Raw genomic sequence first — 19,316 nt, 5'->3', positions numbered from 1 at the left:
TTACGACTTTTCCAGGCCTGGAGAATAATTAAATTACATGACTTTTCCAGGTTTTCCGTGACCATGGGGACCCTGTTATTTTCTGAGTTAACTTGTTGAGTATTGGATCAGTGGTTGCAGCTCTGATAAAGAGTAAACCATCACAGCAGTGAAAAGAGAGCAGCTCATTGCACCACAGTGAACACAGGTTATAGTTGTAACTGGCGCCCTCTGGTGGCTGTAACGTGTCTGAACGAACACATAAGTCGGTCACTTTGAGGACCAGATGTGAATGAACACACACAGCAGACACACATATATTAAGTGTAGGTACTTTATTGTTGGAATAAGAGGAGTTGAGTGGAGCCCAGTGGAACATGGTACAGTACATGTGTCAATGTAAACTGTCTGAGAGTAACGTTTGAGTCCCGAACCACATCTGATCCCTGTGGAACATGTTAAGCAAAGACTACTGAGGTCATCAGGTTGGTCAAGTACTGAGGCAGAACAAGTCAGACCACCACTCAGCACTCCAGGAAGTAGACAGAGCCGAGCTTCCTGCAGAGTGAGGAGGGTCTGATGCTGTGAGGACACACACTATGTCTAATAACAGAGGGATGCAGGAGTTAGTGGGGGAGCTTGTGGGCCACCAGTTTGTAGTGGGAACCACAGGACGGGCAGCGCTGGGCCTCGCCCTCATGGAGCCAGAACCAAACCACGGCCGTGTTGTCCTCTTCACCTGCACACAGGAAACAAGGTGAGAGACGCACAGAAGGACAACATGAACAGGAAAAACATTTTAACTGCGTGAGCAACGACAAATGTGACTGTGGGTGTTTCCAGAACATGTGGCTTCAGCTGGTGTTTGTTAACCCTTTCAACTCTGCAAAAGAAACACTGTGTCACTGCCTACACTGGTATTTAAGCTATTAAGTTATTGAAGCCTGTGAAACATGATCATTGATAAAAGTATTGAGATTCTATCATTTAAAAAATCTGACGTTTTTTAAATCAGATTTTACGTTTACATTTTGATCCAAAAGATTTTAAATGTAGAAACAATATATTTTTTTTTAACACTCCGTAAATTATTTAATTTTAGAGACGCGATTATTTTTATGAGCATGTGCTAGAGTCATCACTCCTTCCTCTGCTGCTGTCGCACATTTTCACCTGGTAACGTAATGTACCGATCATCAGCGTACAATGTGAAGAGAATTTATTCATGACATTACTTTACTTTAGTTTCGTAAGAACAGTCTAATCTGATAGTTGTGTTTCCTTTACTCAGCTGAGAATCAGGATCTTTGTCTTCTGGTTCCCTCAGAATGAGCTGTTTATATCTACACAGGGAGCAGGTCCTCGTCTACACAGATCACCATGTTGCTCCTCCATGTTTCTACAGTAGCCCGGAACAGACAAACCAAACACTGACTCTAGATAGAGACATTCACGCGTTCACGTCAGATACCGCAGTCAGCTGCGCCTCAGATGAACCAATCAGTGTTGGAGAAACAGATTTTTGTAACGTGAAAAATCTTTATTCAGTGTTTCACCAGTTTAAATCAGCTGTGGTCTCATTTATAAAAGACAAAGCTGAACGCCACTTCCCACGCAACTGTTGTTATTCAAACTGACCTGATGGGAGGAACTTTGACCCGTGCTTGCCAACATTCTGGAGACAGGAAATAGGCGACGCAGATGATGAGGTGGAGCATGATTGCAGAGACTGCTGAATATTTTTAAGCGCGCGCCATTTTTGGCTTTTGTCTGGGTGCACATTTTGAGTTTGGCTCCTGCGCACTGTTTTATCAGTAAGTGTTAATTTTGACGGCTATTTTAGATTTTGTCTCGACACAAAAAAGTTTGTTATAGTCACATTTAAGTTATTTTTATCCTTTATAGTTTTAGTCAGTTAAAATTTAAAACATTTTAGTCGACAAAACTTCATAACGTTTTATTAGACGGAAAGTTTGAATTGTTACTGTCGAAAATTCCTGACATTTGAGTCTAGTTTTAGTCATTGTGTTTTCTATGTGTGTTTTAATCTTTAACTAATCCAGAGCACGGCTGTTCTTTGTCTTCAATGTGCGACAGTCCACCACTAACATTTATTGTCTCGTCTCATCACTGAAAATGAAACGTAGGTTTCGTCTCAACTTTTTATTGTCAAGATCTATTTTTAGTTCATCGTCTCGTTCTCATCACCGAAAAAAGGAAATTCAGACGGTTATAAACGAGACGTCTGCTCTGTGTGTTTCTTAGAGGAGGAGCCCTCTGAGGAGAATTCAGCTCCTCAACAATCAACACTGAAGGAACTCTGACCAGGACAAGTTTCAGATGGTTGTAATCTGTAATCTGTAAGCCTCACTGATAGACACACTCAATCTGACACACTAGTTTTAGTTCACCACAATAACTTTGATCCAAACCGGTCAGATAATATTTAACTACTTACAGACACATCCCACAATCCTCTTGTTGGTGATGGAGGGGACGAGGTGAGGGTCAGCCTTGGAGCCGGCGTACTCCTTTGGTTTCATCATGCTGTAGGGATCCTGCAGGAGACGAGAGGATTCAGTCAGGTCAGAGACACGACCACGGAGCATCATCTACATCTGAACACGACTGGGTTTATATCTGACATAAAGCAGAACTTCACTGAGGCCGATCCAGGTGATGTGGTGTCGAGGAATTATTCTAACTAATATGAGACTTTGCAGTTCAACAGTGAGCCACACACCAGAGACTGACACTGGTGCAGCTGGGACAATCCCAGTTTACCGCTGTGTGTGTGTGTCGTATATTCACAGGAGAGAAAAAGTGAATAGTGAATTCTGTGTAACGAGAGCTGAGTAACGTTAGCATGTATGGAATTCAGTAAAACATGACATCATCACAGGCGTCATGTCTGAAGGGTTCTGATGTCACGGTGAGTTTAATGAATCCTATCTATAGTTAATGTGATGGTTTAACATCTTTCCCAACATTTACAGGCTGACCCCGCCCTCGCCCTCGCCACACCCCCTGACTACGACCACGCACTGACGGTAACTACGCTCTGTGATTACAGGCCGCAGATAATCGATCTTACCGATCCCTCCTTCATGGCGTTCATGATGACTTTCTCCAGGCCGGTGGCTTGTTCCTCATCAGTGGGGATCCCTGCCGAAGAACAAGTTACATCTGATTAATTAAAGGAGCGAGACAGAGTCCTTACTGAGCCTTCCTTCCTTCCCTTACTGAGCCTCCTTCCTTCCTTCCCTCACTGAGCCTTCCTTCCTTTATCATGATCTACAGAACTGTTTACTTGAGACTGGTGGTGGTCGGGCAGTTTGGTCACGTTTGTTAGAAAATATTGCAGGTTTCAGGCAACAGAGAGACAAAGCAGCGCTCCTCGTAAGTTATTAACAACTTACAAAACAGTCCACCTTCCACCCTCTCTGTCAAGCTGTCAACTCACAGCAGCAGCTTCATCATCAGCAACGCTGAGTTCGCTTCAAGTCCACGGTCGGTTCACTGAACCTGTGCGATGTGAACACAGAGCGCTCCGGGTTCACTTCACTCTTTGCTGTTGTATTTAGCCGTCTAGATCACATGACGCTGACCTGGGACACTTGAAAAAAGAGACGAAAGATCTACACACAGATCTGGTACTAAAAGGTGGAGCTAGAAACCCTGCAGTCTGATTGGTCAGTAGAGGACGCTCACTCTGGTTTTATGTAACCTCTGTTCATACATCAGTAAACTACAACTATAAAATGAAAGAGAAAAAAATAACTTCATTCACTGGGCCGACTGCCGGCAACTTTTAAGGTGGAACGTTAACTTGTAATGTTACTCAATGCATGAGTTGATGACGTGAATCCATCAGCACACTTTAAATTTAATCTTTTTAGGGACATTTTATTAAAAAAAAAAGAAGAATGTTTTACATAGTACGAATATTTTCCGGTCATTTCATTAACATTTTTTTGACAGATTTCAACACAGGTCTACAAATATTGATCCATATCCCATAATAATCAGACTGTGACCCTCCCTGAGTCCAAGGACATTCATTTATTTATCTAATGGCTCTACACCATCACAGTATTATTAACGCCATCAGTGGACGAGTGTGAACACATGAATGTGGCAGACCTGACAACATGACCCTCATCCATGTCACGGCAACATCAGCTCTTCTGACGTCATTTAGAGTAACTTCAGTAACTGATTACACTACACGAAGAGTAATATTAATACTGTAATACTGATTTTAAATGAAGCTAACTAGTAATAGATTACATATGGAGAGTAACCTGCCCTACACTGTGTGAGACCTGTGACCTGTACAGACTGGTTCACTCTGAGGAGCTAACCGGCTAACGTCCCGTGTTTTAGTCGCAATTAATACTGAAGTTAGAAATATGTAATGTAACTCAGTGTATAAAATATAAACACAAGCAGAGATGCAGCTGACACAAGTTAACGAGCAGCACTCATTGACTTTAATTCATTAAATGACTGAAAATGACGTTTGACCTCTCGCAGTTAGCGAGGCAGCACTGCTAATGTTGCTAATGCTAACCGGTTAGCTAGCGTGTGGAGGCCGGATTTAAGTCTTCTTTCCTCGGTGTGTGCGGTTTCATGACTCGGTGTCGGTGCGGTCCTCACCTCCAGCCGCCATGCCGCGGGTCACAGCGGGCACCGGGGCCGCCCGGAGGGTCGTAGCGGCTCTGAAAGCCGAGCGGAGCAGTAACCTTGCTGCCATGACTCCTTCTTCCTCTGGGTATAATCTGGTCGCGCGCTGATGACGTATAACAAAAAAATTTCTTCTTCTTCTTCTTCTTTTTTTTTAACGGCAGTAGCAAACTATGATAGTGCATTACTGCCACCCTTCGGTCTGTGTGATTACTGTATAGGCTTACATACTACTTTTTGCATAATAAAAGGGAAAAACAAACAAACAAACAAACAAAAAACACTCATACCCGTTATATATATATATAATATATATATATATATATAAAAATATGTTTAACACTTTCTTCCTCTTTACAAACACTGCACTCTCCATTTCTGTGTTTCCCTATCATACATAATGTTTTACTTAGTCCTGTGTGTCCTAATCTTAACCTTGATAAAATAACCTCCTCCCTCCTGTTCCTGCCTCCCTGTCTCAGTCCCCCTACAGAGGGGTTTATAAAAAACAGATCTCTTCCTTAACTTTCATTATTACAACGTTTCTGCCATATATTCTTGATTTCTTTCTTTATTAAACTTTTAGTTTCTGCTTTACTCATCTTAGTTGTTGCTGTAATTTTATCATATTTAAGAGCTTTCTTTGCATACCTGTCTGCAAGTTCATTTCCTCGCACTCCTACATGCGCTGGTACCCAAACTAATTTTACATGCAACCCTAATCTTTGAATTTGAAAAAGTAACACAAATATTTCATATATAAAGTCCTGTCTGCAACCTGAAATGCCTGATTGCATATTTTCCAATGCTGACAATGAGTCTGTGCATATTATGGCTCTTAATGGTTTTATTTCCTCAACCCATTGCAATGCTAGAATTATTGCAACAATTTCGGCAGTAAACACTGATACATCATTACTTATCCTTATAGCTTTCTTTAATTCTAATTCAGGTATCACATAAGCTGCACCTACCTGACCTGTTTGTGGACTTTTTGATCCATCTGTAAAAATTTTAATATACCCATAATAGTTACCTAGATGCATTGTAGTCATCTCTCCACAGTTTTTACTCTTCTTAATTTTTTTTCCCCAATGATATATCTACCTCTACTCCTGGTAACAACCATGGAGGGATATGTGGAAACGCTGCAGCTGAACAAAAGTCTTTGCCTATTATCCCTAACTTCCTTGCTTCTTCCTCTAATGTCCATCCTATATATTTTTGCTTACTGTTACTATGCTCCCATGATGGTTCCAGAGCCCTCCTTGTCGGATGATCTTCTTTATGTCCTTTAAAATTTACCCAATATACCAAACTTATTTGAAGTCTTCTTAAATCTATTGGCAATTCCCCCATTTCAACTTGCAATGCAGGGATTGGGGTAGTCTTACAAGCCCTGCAATATATCCTTAAAGCTGCACTTTGTATTATTTCTATTTTATCCAAATGTATTTTAGATGCAGATCCATATGCTATACATCCATAGTCCAATGTGGATCTTATTAACCCTATGTATAGCATTTTCATTATTTTCTTATCAGCTCCCCACTCTCTACTTCCTACACTTCTAATTACATTTAATATTTTTTTACACTTATCAATTATCTTACCTATATGCACCTGCCATGTAAGTTTGGTATCAAACCACATTCCTAAAAACCTTATCACATTCACCCTTTCTAAAGTTTTCCCATATATTTTGAACTCAAATTCCTGTTGTATTTTCTTTTTGGTAAAGAATATAGCTTTGTTTTTCTCCACTGAAAATCTGAATCCCCATTTCATAGACCATGACTCTACATTATCAATTACTCTTTGTAAACTCTTCACAATATATTTTACATTTTTCCCCCGTTTCCATAATGCTCCATCATCAGCAAAAAGAGATCTTCCTACATCACTTGCAACTGAACTCTACATATCATTCATCATGATAGAAAATAAAACTAGACTAATCACACTTCCTTGAAGTACTCCATTCTCTACCGACAAGCACTCTGAAAAACTTTTATTTATTCTTACCTGTATTTTCCTGTTACTTAGAAAATCTTTGATCCAATTAAACATGTTTCCCTCTATTCCTAATTTTTTAATTTTTATCAATACTCCCTCTTTCCATAACATATCATAAGCTTTTTCTATGTCAAAGAAGACTGCAGCAACTATTTCTTTATTAGTTTGTGCCTTTCTAATATCTGACTCTAGATTTATTATTGGGTCCATCGTACTCCTCCCTTTCCTGAAACCACATTGGTATTTTGATATCAAATTCCGTACCTCTAAGTAATATGTTAGTCTTTCTACTATCATTCTTTCCATTATTTTCCCTAAATGCGAAGTTAGGCAATAGGTTGAAAGTTTGTTGCTTTGCCTGACTCTTTCCCTGGTTTCTTGATTGGAACTATCACTGCTAATTTCCAACCATTTGGAAGCTTTCCCTCAGTCCCTATCTTGTTGAATAATTCCAATATATACATTAATGTATCATCATTTAAATGTTTCAGCATTGCATAACTTATTTTATCTTTTCCTGGAGAGGTAATTTTTGCTTTCATAATTGCTCTTTTCATTTCATCAAGTGTAAACAAAGAGTTTAACGTATTTTCTTGAGCTTTATTGCTCTCTAGATATTCTACATTCTGCCTTTTCGTATTTTCTCTTGCTTTCCTTTCTTCCTCTTTAAGATTTGCATTACTATGAACTCTTGCTAGAATTTTAACCATCATACTTGCCTTTTCCTCATCATTTATTGCTAATGCCCCTTCATGCTCCAGAATTGGATAATTCCACTCTTTCCTCACTCCACTCACTTCTTCTTTTTCCTCTCGGCGCTTTATAGCGGCCGGCATCCATGTGTTGCATTACCGCCACCTACTGGATTATATCTGTCCCACAGTGCACAGTATTTAATTAATCTTTAATGTAATAAAATAAACTATGAACTGATTTTAAGACATTTGCAGAACATAAATCTGAACATTGGATAAAGTTCACATTTTATTTTGTTGTCACATTAAAGTCAAATATTTTCACAGATTTTTATTCAATAAACCAGAAATTACATTAAAAACAAAAACTTGAATTAATAAAAAATGTTTCTGGGGCGAAAACATTTAAACATTTTCATAATCAGTGTGATGTTTTGTGGTCGGCGATTTCAATAAAAACAGAACATTTCCATGACTTTTCCAGGCATGAGAAATGTGATGATGAAATTCCCTGACTTTTCCAGGTTTTCCATGACCCTTGGGAACCCTGTTTGTTACATCATGTGGAAGATTATTCAGCGAAAATGTCATTACACAAGAAAAATGTCCATGACTTTTGCAAAACTTTTAAGAATGTTTCCATTCCCAAGACTTTTCCAGGCCTGGCAAACAAGACTGTGGCATTCCATCACTTTTCCAGGTTTTCCATGACTGTGGGATCCCTGTGTGTTATATTACATGTAAGATTATCTATGGACAATTTTATTACACAAAAGACATTTCCATGACTTTTCCAGGCCTGGAAACTGTGATTATGAAATCCCATGACTTTCCAGGTTTTCCATGACCACGAGGACCCTGTTATTTTCAGTCAGTTAGCTTATTGATTAATGGATCAATGGTTGCAGCTCTGATAAGAAGTAAACCATCACAGCAGTGAAAAGAAAGCAGCTCATTACACCACAGGTTATACTTGTAACTGGCGCCCTCTGGTGGCTGTAACATGTGTCTGAATGAACACATGAGTCGGTCACTTTGAGGACCAGATAAATCAATCAGTCAATCAATCAATTTTATTTATAAAGCCCAATATCACAAATCACAATTTGCCTCACAGGGCTTTACAGCATACAACATCCCTCTGTCCTTATGACCCTCACAGCTGATCAGGAAAAACTCCCCAAAAAAACCCTTTAACGGGGAAAAAAACGGTAGAAACCTCAGGAAGAGCAACTGAGGAGGGATCCCTCTTCCAGGACGGACAGACGTGCAATAGATGTCGTACAGAACAGATCAGCATAATAAATTAACAGTAATCCGCATGACACAATGAGACAGAGAGAGAGAGAGAGAGAGAGAGAGAGAGAGATGCAGGACAGACGGTAATGACAGTAGCTTACAACAACATGATTGAAAGTAATAATATTATAGTTATAGTTCTGGCTACTGTGGTACAATATGTTGAAAGTATGTATTAATATCTGGCAGTATACATGTGTGACAATAGTCATATGTGTATAATAACAGTAGAAGTATGACTAATGACTAATGATGGCAGCAGCAGCAGGAGGCATCTGGCAGGACCACGGCAGCAGCACAACCACACACGTCACGCTGTCCAGGCACCGCTGTGATATGAGTTAATCTGAGAGACAGTGGAGCACAAAGGCTCCGGAGAAGAAGCCGAGTTAGTGACATCCAGAATGGCCGAGTTAGCAAGATGCAGTAATAGGATGAGAGAGAGAGAGAGAGAGAGAGCGAGAGAAGGTGCCCGGTGTATTATAGGGGGTCCTCCGGCAGACTAGGCCTAAGTCAGCCTAACTAGGGGCTGGTACAGGGCAAGCCTGAGCCAGCCCTAACTATAAGCTTTATCAAAGAGGAAAGTCTTAAATCTAGTCTTAAATGTGGAGACAGTGTCTGCCTCCCGGACCGTAACAGGAAGATGATTCCACAGGAGAGGAGCCTGATAGCTGAAGGCTCTGGCTCCTGATCTACTTTTGGAGACTTTAGGGACCACGAGTAACCCTGCGTTCTCAGAGCGCAGTGTTCTGGTGGGATAATATGGCACTATGAGCTCTCTAAGATATGACGGAGCTTGACCATTTAGAGCTTTATAAGTTAACAGTAGGATTTTAAATTCAATTCTGGATTTTACAGGGAGCCAGTGCAGAGAAGCTAAAACAGGAGAAATATGATCTCGTTTCTTAGTTCCTGTTAGTACACGTGCTGCTGCATTCTGAATTAGCTGGAGAGTTTTTAAGGACTTACTAGAGCTACCTGATAATAGAGAGTTACAGTAATCCAGCCTAGAGGTAACAAAAGCGTGGACCAATTTTTCTGCATCGTTTCGGGTCAGGATAGGCCTAATTTTCACAATAGAGCCAGAGCAATGCCATCTAGAGAAACTATGTCATCAGATAAAGAGCTGCTGTTGTCAGGTGCTCTGACATGTTCTCCCTGTGTCAGCGTGGGTTTCCTCCAGGTGCTCTGACATGTTCTCCCCATGTCAGCGTGGGTTTCCTCCTGGTGCTCTGACATGTTCTCCCCGTGTCAGCGTGGGTTTCCTCCAGGTGCTCTGACATGTTCTCCCTGTGTCAGCGTGGGTTTCCTCCAGGTGCTCCGACATGTTCTCCTTGTGTCAGCGTGGGTTTCCTCCAGGTGCTCCGACATGTTCTCCCCGTGTCAGCGTGGGTTTCCTCCAGGTGCTCTGACATGTTCTCCCTGTGTCAGTGTGGGTTTCCTCCAGGTGCTCTGACATGTTCTCCCCGTGTCAGCGTGGGTTTCCTCCAGGTGCTCTGACATGTTCTCCCTGCGTCAGTGTGGGTTTCCTCCAGGTGCTCCGACATGTTCTCCCCGTGTCAGCGTGGGTTTCCTCCAGGTGCTCCGACATGTTCTCCTTGTGTCAGCGTGGGTTTCCTCCAGGTGCTCCGACATGTTCTCCCCGTGTCAGCGTGGGTTTCCTCCAGGTGCTCTGACATGTTCTCCCTGTGTCAGTGTGGGTTTCCTCCAGGTGCTCTGACATGTTCTCCCTGTGTCAGTGTGGGTTTCCTCCAGGTGCTCCGACATGTTCTCCCCGTGTCAGCGTGGGTTTCCTCCAGGTGCTCTGACATGTTCTCCCTGTGTCAGTGTGGGTTTCCTCCAGGTGCTCCGACATGTTCTCCCCGTGTCAGCGTGGGTTTCCTCCAGGTGCTCCGACATGTTCTCCCCGTGTCAGCGTGGGTTTCCTCCAGGTGCTCCGACATGTTCTCCCCGTGTCAGCGTGGGTTTCCTCCAGGTGCTCTGACATGTTCTCCCCGTGTCAGCGTGGGTTTCCTCCAGGTGCTCCGACATGTTCTCCCCGTGTCAGCGTGGGTTTCCTCCAGGTGCTCCGACATGTTCTCCCCGTGTCAGCGTGGGTTTCCTCCAGGTGCTCCGACATGTTCTCCCCGTGTCAGCGTGGGTTTCCTCCAGGTGCTCCGACATGTTCTCCCCGTGTCAGCGTGGGTTTCCTCCTGGTGCTCTGACATGTTCTCCCCGTGTCAGCGTGGGTTTCCTCCTGGTGCTCTGACATGTTCTCCCCGTGTCAGCGTGGGTTTCCTCCAGGTGCTCTGACATGTTCTCCCCGTGTCAGCGTGGGTTTCCTCCTGGTGCTCTGACATGTTCTCCCCGTGTCAGCGTGGGTTTCCTCCAGGTGCTCTGACATGTTCTCCCTGTGTCAGCGTGGGTTTCCTCCAGGTGCTCCGACATGTTCTCCTTGTGTCAGCGTGGGTTTCCTCCAGGTGCTCCGACATGTTCTCCCCGTGTCAGCGTGGGTTTCCTCCAGGTGCTCTGACATGTTCTCCCTGTGTCAGTGTGGGTTTCCTCCAGGTGCTCTGACATGTTCTCCCCGTGTCAGCGTGGGTTTCCTCCAGGTGCTCTGACATGTTCTCCCTGCGTCAGTGTGGGTTTCCTCCAGGTGCTCCGACATGTTCTCCCCGTGTCAGCGTGGGTTTCCTCCAGGTGCTCCGACATGTTCTCCTTGTGTCAGCGTGGGTTTCCTCCAGGTGCTCCGACATGTTCTCCCCGTGTCAGCGTGGGTTTCCTCCAGGTGCTCTGACATGTTCTCCCTGTGTCAGTGTGGGTTTCCTCCAGGTGCTCTGACATGTTCTCCCTGTGTCAGTGTGGGTTTCCTCCAGGTGCTCCAACATGTTCTCCCCGTGTCAGCGTGGGTTTCCTCCAGGTGCTCTGACATGTTCTCCCTGTGTCAGTGTGGGTTTCCTCCAGGTGCTCCGACATGTTCTCCCCGTGTCAGCGTGGGTTTCCTCCAGGTGCTCCGACATGTTCTCCCCGTGTCAGCGTGGGTTTCCTCCAGGTGCTCCGACATGTTCTCCCCGTGTCAGCGTGGGTTTCCTCCAGGTGCTCCGACATGTTCTCCCCGTGTCAGCGTGGGTTTCCTCCAGGTGCTCCGACATGTTCTCCCCGTGTCAGCGTGGGTTTCCTCCAGGTGCTCCGACATGTTCTCCCCGTGTCAGCGTGGGTTTCCTCCAGGTGCTCCGACATGTTCTCCCCGTGTCAGCGTGGGTTTCCTCCAGGTGCTCTGACATGTTCTCCCCGTGTCAGCGTGGGTTTCCTCCAGGTGCTCTGACATGTTCCCCCTGTGTCAGTGTGGGTTTCCTCCAGGTGCTCTGACATGTTCTTTCTGTGTCAGCGTGGGTTTCCTCCAGGTGCTCCAGCTTCCTCCCACAGTCCAAAGACATGCAGGTTAATTGGTGACTCTAAATTGTCCGTAGGTGTGAATGTGAGTGTGAATGGTTGCCTGTCTCTATGTGTCAGTCCTGTGATAGTCTGGTGACCTGTCCAGGGTGAACCCTGCCTCTCACCCAGTGTCACCTGGGATAGACTCCGCCCCCCACGACCCCCAACAGGATAAGTGGTTAGAGGAAGATGGATGGAAATAAAATAAAAGTTTTGGACATAAAATGAAATAGAATAAAATGTAGAAAAGTTGCCTTTTTGGGGGCTAAAGGTGCTTGAAACTCACAAAACTTTGCAAGTGCATCAGAACTGGTGATAAATGTTATATTTCATGGGTCTCTTGTTCAGGTGTGACAAAATGACTCGATGCGCCTCCCACAGGTTTATCACAGCTGAGGCCGCGCCCTTTAAATATGACAGAGATGAACATATTTGGTTCACATATGTCCAGATTTTTATATGAGCCTCTTGAAGACAAACACTGAACCCAACAGGAAGTCAGTCTTCTCTCTCCTCCATCATTTAGAAATCAGCTCTATCAAATCAGGTCTCCTACTCTGAGTTGTCTTCTTCATGTGTCCTGTCCACTGCGGACGCGTGTTGTGCCGCAGTGAGAATCATGCGTGTCAAACAGACGGTGCTCTATAGTCACATGGATTAAAGACACCTGAGATGCAAATAATTTTCAGGCACGGTCTCATTCTTTCAGCCACCGCCCTCATGACCACACCTTACCTGACATTCAGACTGACTAATAAATCATGAGCCTTTGTTCTCAGTTTCCTTTGTATCAGGACATTCCAACAACGCCCACATCACTGCTGACGATGGGTCAGTCAGCCTGTTGATCTTGAATTCATAGAGCCGTTGTTATTGTTGTTTATTAAATAGAGATGATGTGAAGGTGATGAAGAAGACTCCGATGACACCGTCTTGCTTGCATAAAGAAAAGGTTTATTACAAGAAATACAGCATCTATCAAGCATCTAGAATGCTTGGAGAGGTTCTCAGCCAATGTGAATTGCTCTGAAAAACAGCTCCAAATACCCTGCTTATATAGACCTGGTGGTGTTTGTGAAATGTGAGACAAAGTCAAACAGACAACAGAGAGTCACCCTAGTTGGACTTCACCAAACCTTGACCCTGGGCCATAAATATCTTCTTGACCCTGACCATATATGTTTCTGACCCTAAGCCCCATACTGGTCATCTGTTCCAAAGCTTCAGACTGAATGATAATACACTACATTATGAAACTAAAAAGATGATCCAGCAGCATTATGTTTGATACCAAATGGACAGAACCTTGAGGAGACTGGCTGCACTGAAACACTATGAGCCTTAAACCCTGTTTGCTTTACATTTGAACTGTGATCTTCATTTAATGACGTAAAACATGCAGTGAGAGCAGAATTATCCTTTAACATCTCTGCAGTTGTTTCCAGCCTGTTGTTGACTGGACTGTAATTTTGTTTGTTGGTGTAGGAGATTTTTGGAGCCATTTACAGGGGTCATACTTTAACAAACTCCCACAGATTTAACGTTGACATTTTATGGCTCTCATGCTCGGGTGTGACAATGAGAACAGTTCGACAACATGTCCAAACAATTTTCAAAGTCAGTGCCCTCACCTTTGATTTTCACAAAGATTATTGAAATTTGGTCGGTATATGCAACGCAACCAGACATGCAAACAAAAGCCTGTTGGAGCTATACCCTAACCCAACAGGACGTCAGCCATTTTCAATTTACTGAGGATTTTTTGTGCCTTTTTTCTGTTTCCAAGTGCTGTAATTTTCTTACTCTTCTTTGTAATATGAACTTGATATGAACCATGGAGGCAAGGAGGTCGATACCTTCCAGCACTTCGTGCCACTAAAAGATTTAGTGCTGCTGCGCAGTGCAGAGATACATGGACAACAGTTGTCTGACTGAACCAGTTTGTTAAGGTTGGAAAGGTATTCACGGAGTCAAACTTTCTGGAGCAATGACTCACAAGCGAAACTTCTTCCAACTGAAATACGTACGAGCTACGTTTCATCAAAATGATCCATCCTGCCAACTGGACAGATAACGTTGCCCTCTGAGTGGAGCCTTCTCTGAGACAAGTGTGCAGAGACCATCTACAAAGTGCGACACCACAAAGAGACATATTCAGTAAAATTCAGCTTCACTCTTAGAAAATAGTTGATGTGCCTAATGTTTAAAATTTAGTAATGAACAAACTGTTGTTGATGAATTAAGTCCTAATATGAGTCTAATATGAGTCAACTCTCAAATTATTCTGTGGCCCATACATCATTTAGATAAACTGTTCATTGCACATGATGTCAGCTGTTTTCTGATTTCGTCCCACACCATACAAGTGTTAAAAAAGTTACTGCATGTGCTCAGGGATGGATGCAGCAAGAGGGGGGAGGAGACCCCAGGCAGGTGCACTGGACCAGTTTCAGACTAAAGTACCAGTTAATCAGGGACAAAAGCTGCATCCCCCAGTTGGGAAAAGGCAGATTTTTGGTGATGGTTCCGGTTAGGGTAAGGTAAGTATTGGTTAATTGCCTTCCTCTCAGTCTGGTGGTTGAGCTGGTTTGATTTAGACATGAAGAATGAGACCATTTAGGGTTAGAATAATGGGGTAAGCCAATCAGAGGCAGAAGAAGGCAGAGTAGGGCGAGTTCACACCTTTGCCAGCTTAAAAACATCACCTGCTGGAACTGTCCTCCCTTCCTGATTTTTCTGATTGTTTGAAGTCACACTGTTTCTCTGAAATCACGTGACAACAAAATCCCCAAAACACCGTTAAACAAGACAAATTCAGGAATGTTTGCATGAGATAGGAAGACCTTCTGAAAAGACCACGGTACACACTGCTGTTTTACTTTAGTTTCTACTGTATAGTCTGATGTTGTTTTTTTAAACTCTCTTTTACTGATATTTGCACTGGAGGTTGCATTCAATTTTGTTGGGCATGTACAGTGTTAATGAAGATATTACTGCAGTCTGTGGAGTCAGTCAGCTGTTTGTGTCTGAGAGTGTTTCTGTGAAATCATGTGACCACAGCACGTCCACCCTCTCTGCTGCTATATAAACAGCTGTCTGCGCTCTCTGCCTCGTCAGCACCAGAGACCTTCAACACAGGTAAGAACACTTTGAAACAGGAAGGATGAGATACTTTAAAATCTGATCATATAAAGAGATAGAATTGTCTTAAAAATGTTTGTGTGAACACATCGACAATCTGTGTGTAACTGCGTAATCTGTAAATATGAAACGCCTCCTAGAAATATTTTAAAAAAAAGACTTGTTAACTTACAAAAATATTTTGAAAATATATAATGGACCTGAAAATTAAAAACAAAAATGAGTGAATACATTAAATTAATTTACAAATAAATGAAAAGCTACTCTTGTAGATTTCTACAAGCGTGTATGAACTGTTGTTTGTTTGCTGTAAATAATCAGCGATAAGCACCATGCATTCATATTAATGTGACACAGTGAGCATTAGTGTTTATTTATTTATTAAAGGTATATTATCTTGTAGGCTACATACTATCATATACATTTCTGCTTGTGTATAAAAGGCTTGTGTGGGCTACTTCTAAGGTGCAGATGAGAAATACAGATAATAATTACGTTTGCATAGCAAACAACATTCATGCAACAGCGTGTAGGGGAGGAGGGGCTGCATGGGTCTGTGTGCGTGTTGGAGGAAGTGTGTGTGTGTGTGTATGTGTGTGTGTGTGTGTGTGTGTGTGTGTGTTCAGTGTAGTGATGGCTTGTGGAAAGAAGCTGTCTCTGAGCCGTTTCATTCCCAATCAAAACACTAAGAACTGCATCACCTTTTTAAGACTGGACTTCAAAATTGTTTGTAAATGCAAAATACTTGAATTTTAAACATGCTACTAAAAATGCAATAAATAATGATTAATAAAATGAATTGTTAGACAGCCCTACACTTGAGCATTTGGTTGATTCCTCTTTTTGTTAAATCTGATGATGTTTTTAATGAATAGCTGTGGTTGATTTTAAACTCTGTGTAGGAGGTGGGTGCAGGCTGAAGGGTCGCTCTTTATCATATTAGTTATGATATCGTATCTACAGTATCAGGAGGTGTACGTCACTGACTTGTATTTCTTTTATCCAAAGAACTCATAACGTGGTCCATCCTCAAGCTTCCTGTGAACCTGTTACCATGGCAATGTGAGTAATACCAATATTCCTAAAACATCAGAGTGTTTTAGTGTTCAATAGTTTTATTCCAGAAATGTGTACGTGTTAGCATGGAGTCTGACTGTACGCATGTTTAAGTGACATCAACTCAGTTTAGGCCATTTTGGTTTAAATATTTTTTTTGGCATTGATCATGCTTTTTGGTGATGAGACTGATTATTGTGAATGATGAACTGATTGACCTAATATCACTGCTTAGTTTGTAAATATGTAGTTTGGATATATTGGTTCATGTTTTGTTGTTAGTTTGACTAACATTCTTTATTACAGGCCACAATGGATAGAGTGATGTTTCATTATTCCGTTCGATGTTCAGTACATGTCCGTGAAGATTCTCAGTCATCCAGGTCATGGTAATCTGAAGTGCTATATCGTAGGCAACTGGACATGCCTGAGTTTCTTGAAGACGTTTTGCCTCTCATCCAAGAGGCTTCTTCAGTTCTAAACGACTGGTACAGAGTCGCAGGCTTTAAACTCTGTGTGGGTGTGAACCCTTACAGAGTCGTTAGGGTCACATGTGAGTCGTTAATGTTAAGGTCAGGTGGGTGCAGGTGTGAATGGGTGTGAAGTCGTCTGGGGAGGGAACTCAAGACTGCATTGTAGGTGGGTGATAAGTGGTGTTGAAGGCCACCTGTTCTTTTTAACAATGGTCCATCCAGTTTGACATAGATGGTTTCTTTTACTCCTCTTTTGTTGGCCAGAGAAGACAAATGGTACAAAAGACCCACATGATGGAGGGATGGGCTAACAACTCACATGTGTAAGGTTTCACAACCAGACACAGTTTAAAGCCCCCAACACCACACCAGTCCGTTAGAACTGAAGAAGCCTCTTGAATGAGAGGCAAAGCATCTTTAAGAACTCAAGCAAGTCCAGTTGGCTGAGAATGTAACACTTAGAATCTATGTTCAGTTGTGTTTGACTCATATATTTACTTTTCTACAGGAACGTGTCATCCAAATATGATAACATCCCCAAAGTTCTGATCCATTCAGGATCTCCTACTCTCTACCAGCTGAATCCAAAGAAAGAGAGTATTGGCACTCTGACAAAAATGACTCTTGGTGAGAAAGATCCAAACAAGAAAAACAAAACCATCTTGCTTGTGGGTGAAACAGGAGCAGGAAAATCTACTCTGATCAATGCTTTGGTCAACTACGCCATGGGAGTGGAGTGGGAGGACGATGTCTGGTTTCAGATCGTAAAGGATAAGAAGAAAAGTCAATGTGAAAGTCAAACATCAGATGTGATTGTGTACGAGATCTTTGGTTTTGAAGATAAAACTCTGCCCTACTCTCTGACCATCGTCGACACTCCTGGATTTGGGAGCACTACTGGGATTGAACATGATGCCATCATCAGTCAAAGATTATTTGACTTGTTCCGCTCAGACGATGGCGTCCATGAGATCAATGCCGTGGGTCTGGTGATGAAAGCGAGTGAGAATCGACTGAGTGATCGACTGAGGTACATCTTTGATTCAGTCATGTCTCTGTTTGGAAAAAACATGGAGGAGAACATTGTCGTCCTCATCACACACTCAGATGGTCTGACTCCTGAAAATGTTCTACGAGCTCTAAAAGACGCAAAAATCAAATGTGCCAAAGATAAAGAGAATCAGCCTCTTCATTTTATGTTCAATAACCACCAGAGCACAGAGAGAACAACAGAAAAATAAGTTTGCTTTAAAGAGTGTGTGGGATGTGACAATGGAAGGAATGAGTCAGTTCACTGATTTCCTGAGAAACACTGAACCCCAGAACCTGATGAAAACCATCGAAGTGTTGAGGGCACAAATCAGACTGACAGCCTGCATCCAAAACCTGCAGGAGAGGATCAAGCTGACTGAACTAAAACAGAGAGAAATCCATCAGACTCAGGAAGCTCTGAAGAAATATCATGAAAAGATGAAGAAGAACGAGGAGTTCACTGTAGATGTTGATGAGCCTTACAAAGAAAAAGAACCTATCCATTGTGGGATGTGGTGGTTTATTTTCTTTCAAGGAGCTGTCTGCTGTAAAAAGTGTGAGGAGAACTGTCACTATCCTGGATGCACAATGGCCTGGAAACCAGAACACTGTGAGGTCATAAAAGATGGCCGCTGCACTGTTTGTACCGGGAAGTGTCCTGCATCAGATCATGTGAAAGAAAACTGGAAGTTTGTGACCAAGACAAGGAAAGTTAAAAAGACTCTACAAGCTGTGAAAGAGAACTATGAACAGAGTAAAACAGGCAGTAAGAAGACATCAAGTCTTTTGGAAGATCTGAAAAAGAAAAATGAAGAACTTCAGAGAGAAACGGATCAATTCCTGGAAGAGTCCTTCTATCATGTCGTCAAACTGGAGCAGAATGCCCTGAAAGTTAATGCAGTGTCCACTCACGTCGACTTGGACCTCCTGATTGAGAAGATGAAGGAGAAAGGAGACACAGAGAAGGTCCAGAAACTGGAAGAGATTAAAAGAGGAATGGATGAAGATGAAGGAACCAGATCAGTGTGGCGCTACATGTCTGGTGCACTGACAACAGCTGGTAAAGTATTGAAAGAACAAATTCCACGGGTGACTTTTTAAACTTAATACAATTTTGGGACCCATTGACTGTCAGTCTGATAGTCTGGCAAATATTTTGGGCTGAGCCCGCGGATATCTGAGCCAAGACTTCCTCTTCTGTGCCCAAGTTATTTTGGCTAATATAAAACATGTAAACAGATATCTGCCTATGAATGTGGAGATTTTCTTTCAAAAGCTAAATCATTGTAAGATGATAGTCAACGGGCTCTGAGTTTGTTTTTCAGTCTATGTGTTCTGCCTCTCCACACAGACCTACCTGCTGCTCAAACATGATTGGTCAATACTATTCAGACTGCAGATGAAAGCCAGAACGCTCCTGATACCAAAATCTTGACCTGACACCTCCAGATTCTACAAACATATATAGATATATGTTTATAGATATTAAACATGACAAAGTATGTTTTTTATTATATTTATATGA

The 19,316-nt window shown here is 42.5% G+C and overlaps 1 protein-coding gene, 1 long non-coding RNA gene and 1 pseudogene across 2 annotated transcripts in view; 1 reads left to right on the top strand and 2 right to left on the bottom strand.

The window, feature by feature from the left end:
• Positions 1–299: 299 nt before the first annotated feature.
• Positions 300–4,781, bottom strand: cox5ba (cytochrome c oxidase subunit 5Ba). The gene is made up of 4 exons (XM_033646264.2): positions 4,639–4,781; positions 3,074–3,144; positions 2,438–2,537; positions 300–718 (listed from the first exon to the last, which is right to left on the bottom strand). Exons 1-4 carry the CDS (start codon positions 4,733–4,735, stop codon positions 606–608), a joined length of 381 nt encoding a protein of 126 aa, XP_033502155.1. The 5' UTR covers positions 4,736–4,781; the 3' UTR covers positions 300–605.
• A 2,696-nt stretch (positions 4,782–7,477) lies between these two features.
• Positions 7,478–19,316, bottom strand: part of LOC144458721 (uncharacterized) — a 93,508-nt gene continuing 81,669 nt past the window's right edge. Inside the window, exon 3 of the long non-coding RNA XR_013488104.1 lies at positions 7,478–7,553. This is a non-coding gene — a long non-coding RNA (uncharacterized LOC144458721). The remainder of the gene's footprint in view (positions 7,554–19,316) is intronic.
• LOC144458788 (uncharacterized) lies at positions 14,720–19,165 on the top strand (annotated as a pseudogene).

This window comes from Epinephelus lanceolatus, chromosome 19, assembly GCF_041903045.1.
Source record: "Epinephelus lanceolatus isolate andai-2023 chromosome 19, ASM4190304v1, whole genome shotgun sequence".
In the NCBI taxonomy this organism is placed as follows: Eukaryota; Metazoa; Chordata; class Actinopteri; order Perciformes; family Serranidae; genus Epinephelus; species Epinephelus lanceolatus.
Note: the sequence above shows the minus strand (reverse complement) of the source record. Positions and strands in the feature narration are given on the sequence as shown.

Bases quoted from the DNA above. Each gene is read 5' to 3' on its own strand.
- cox5ba (XM_033646264.2), bottom strand. From the start codon at position 4,735: ATGGCAGCAAGGTTACTGCTCCGCTCGGCTTTCAGAGCCGCTACGACC. The intron at 3,145-4,638 runs GTGAGGACCGCA...GTTCTTCGGCAG, and splicing joins CCGCGGCATGGCGGCTGGAG to GGATCCCCACTGATGAGGAA. The intron at 719-2,437 runs GTAAGTAGTTAA...TCCTGTGTGCAG, and splicing joins GAGGATTGTGGGATGTGTCT to GTGAAGAGGACAACACGGCC.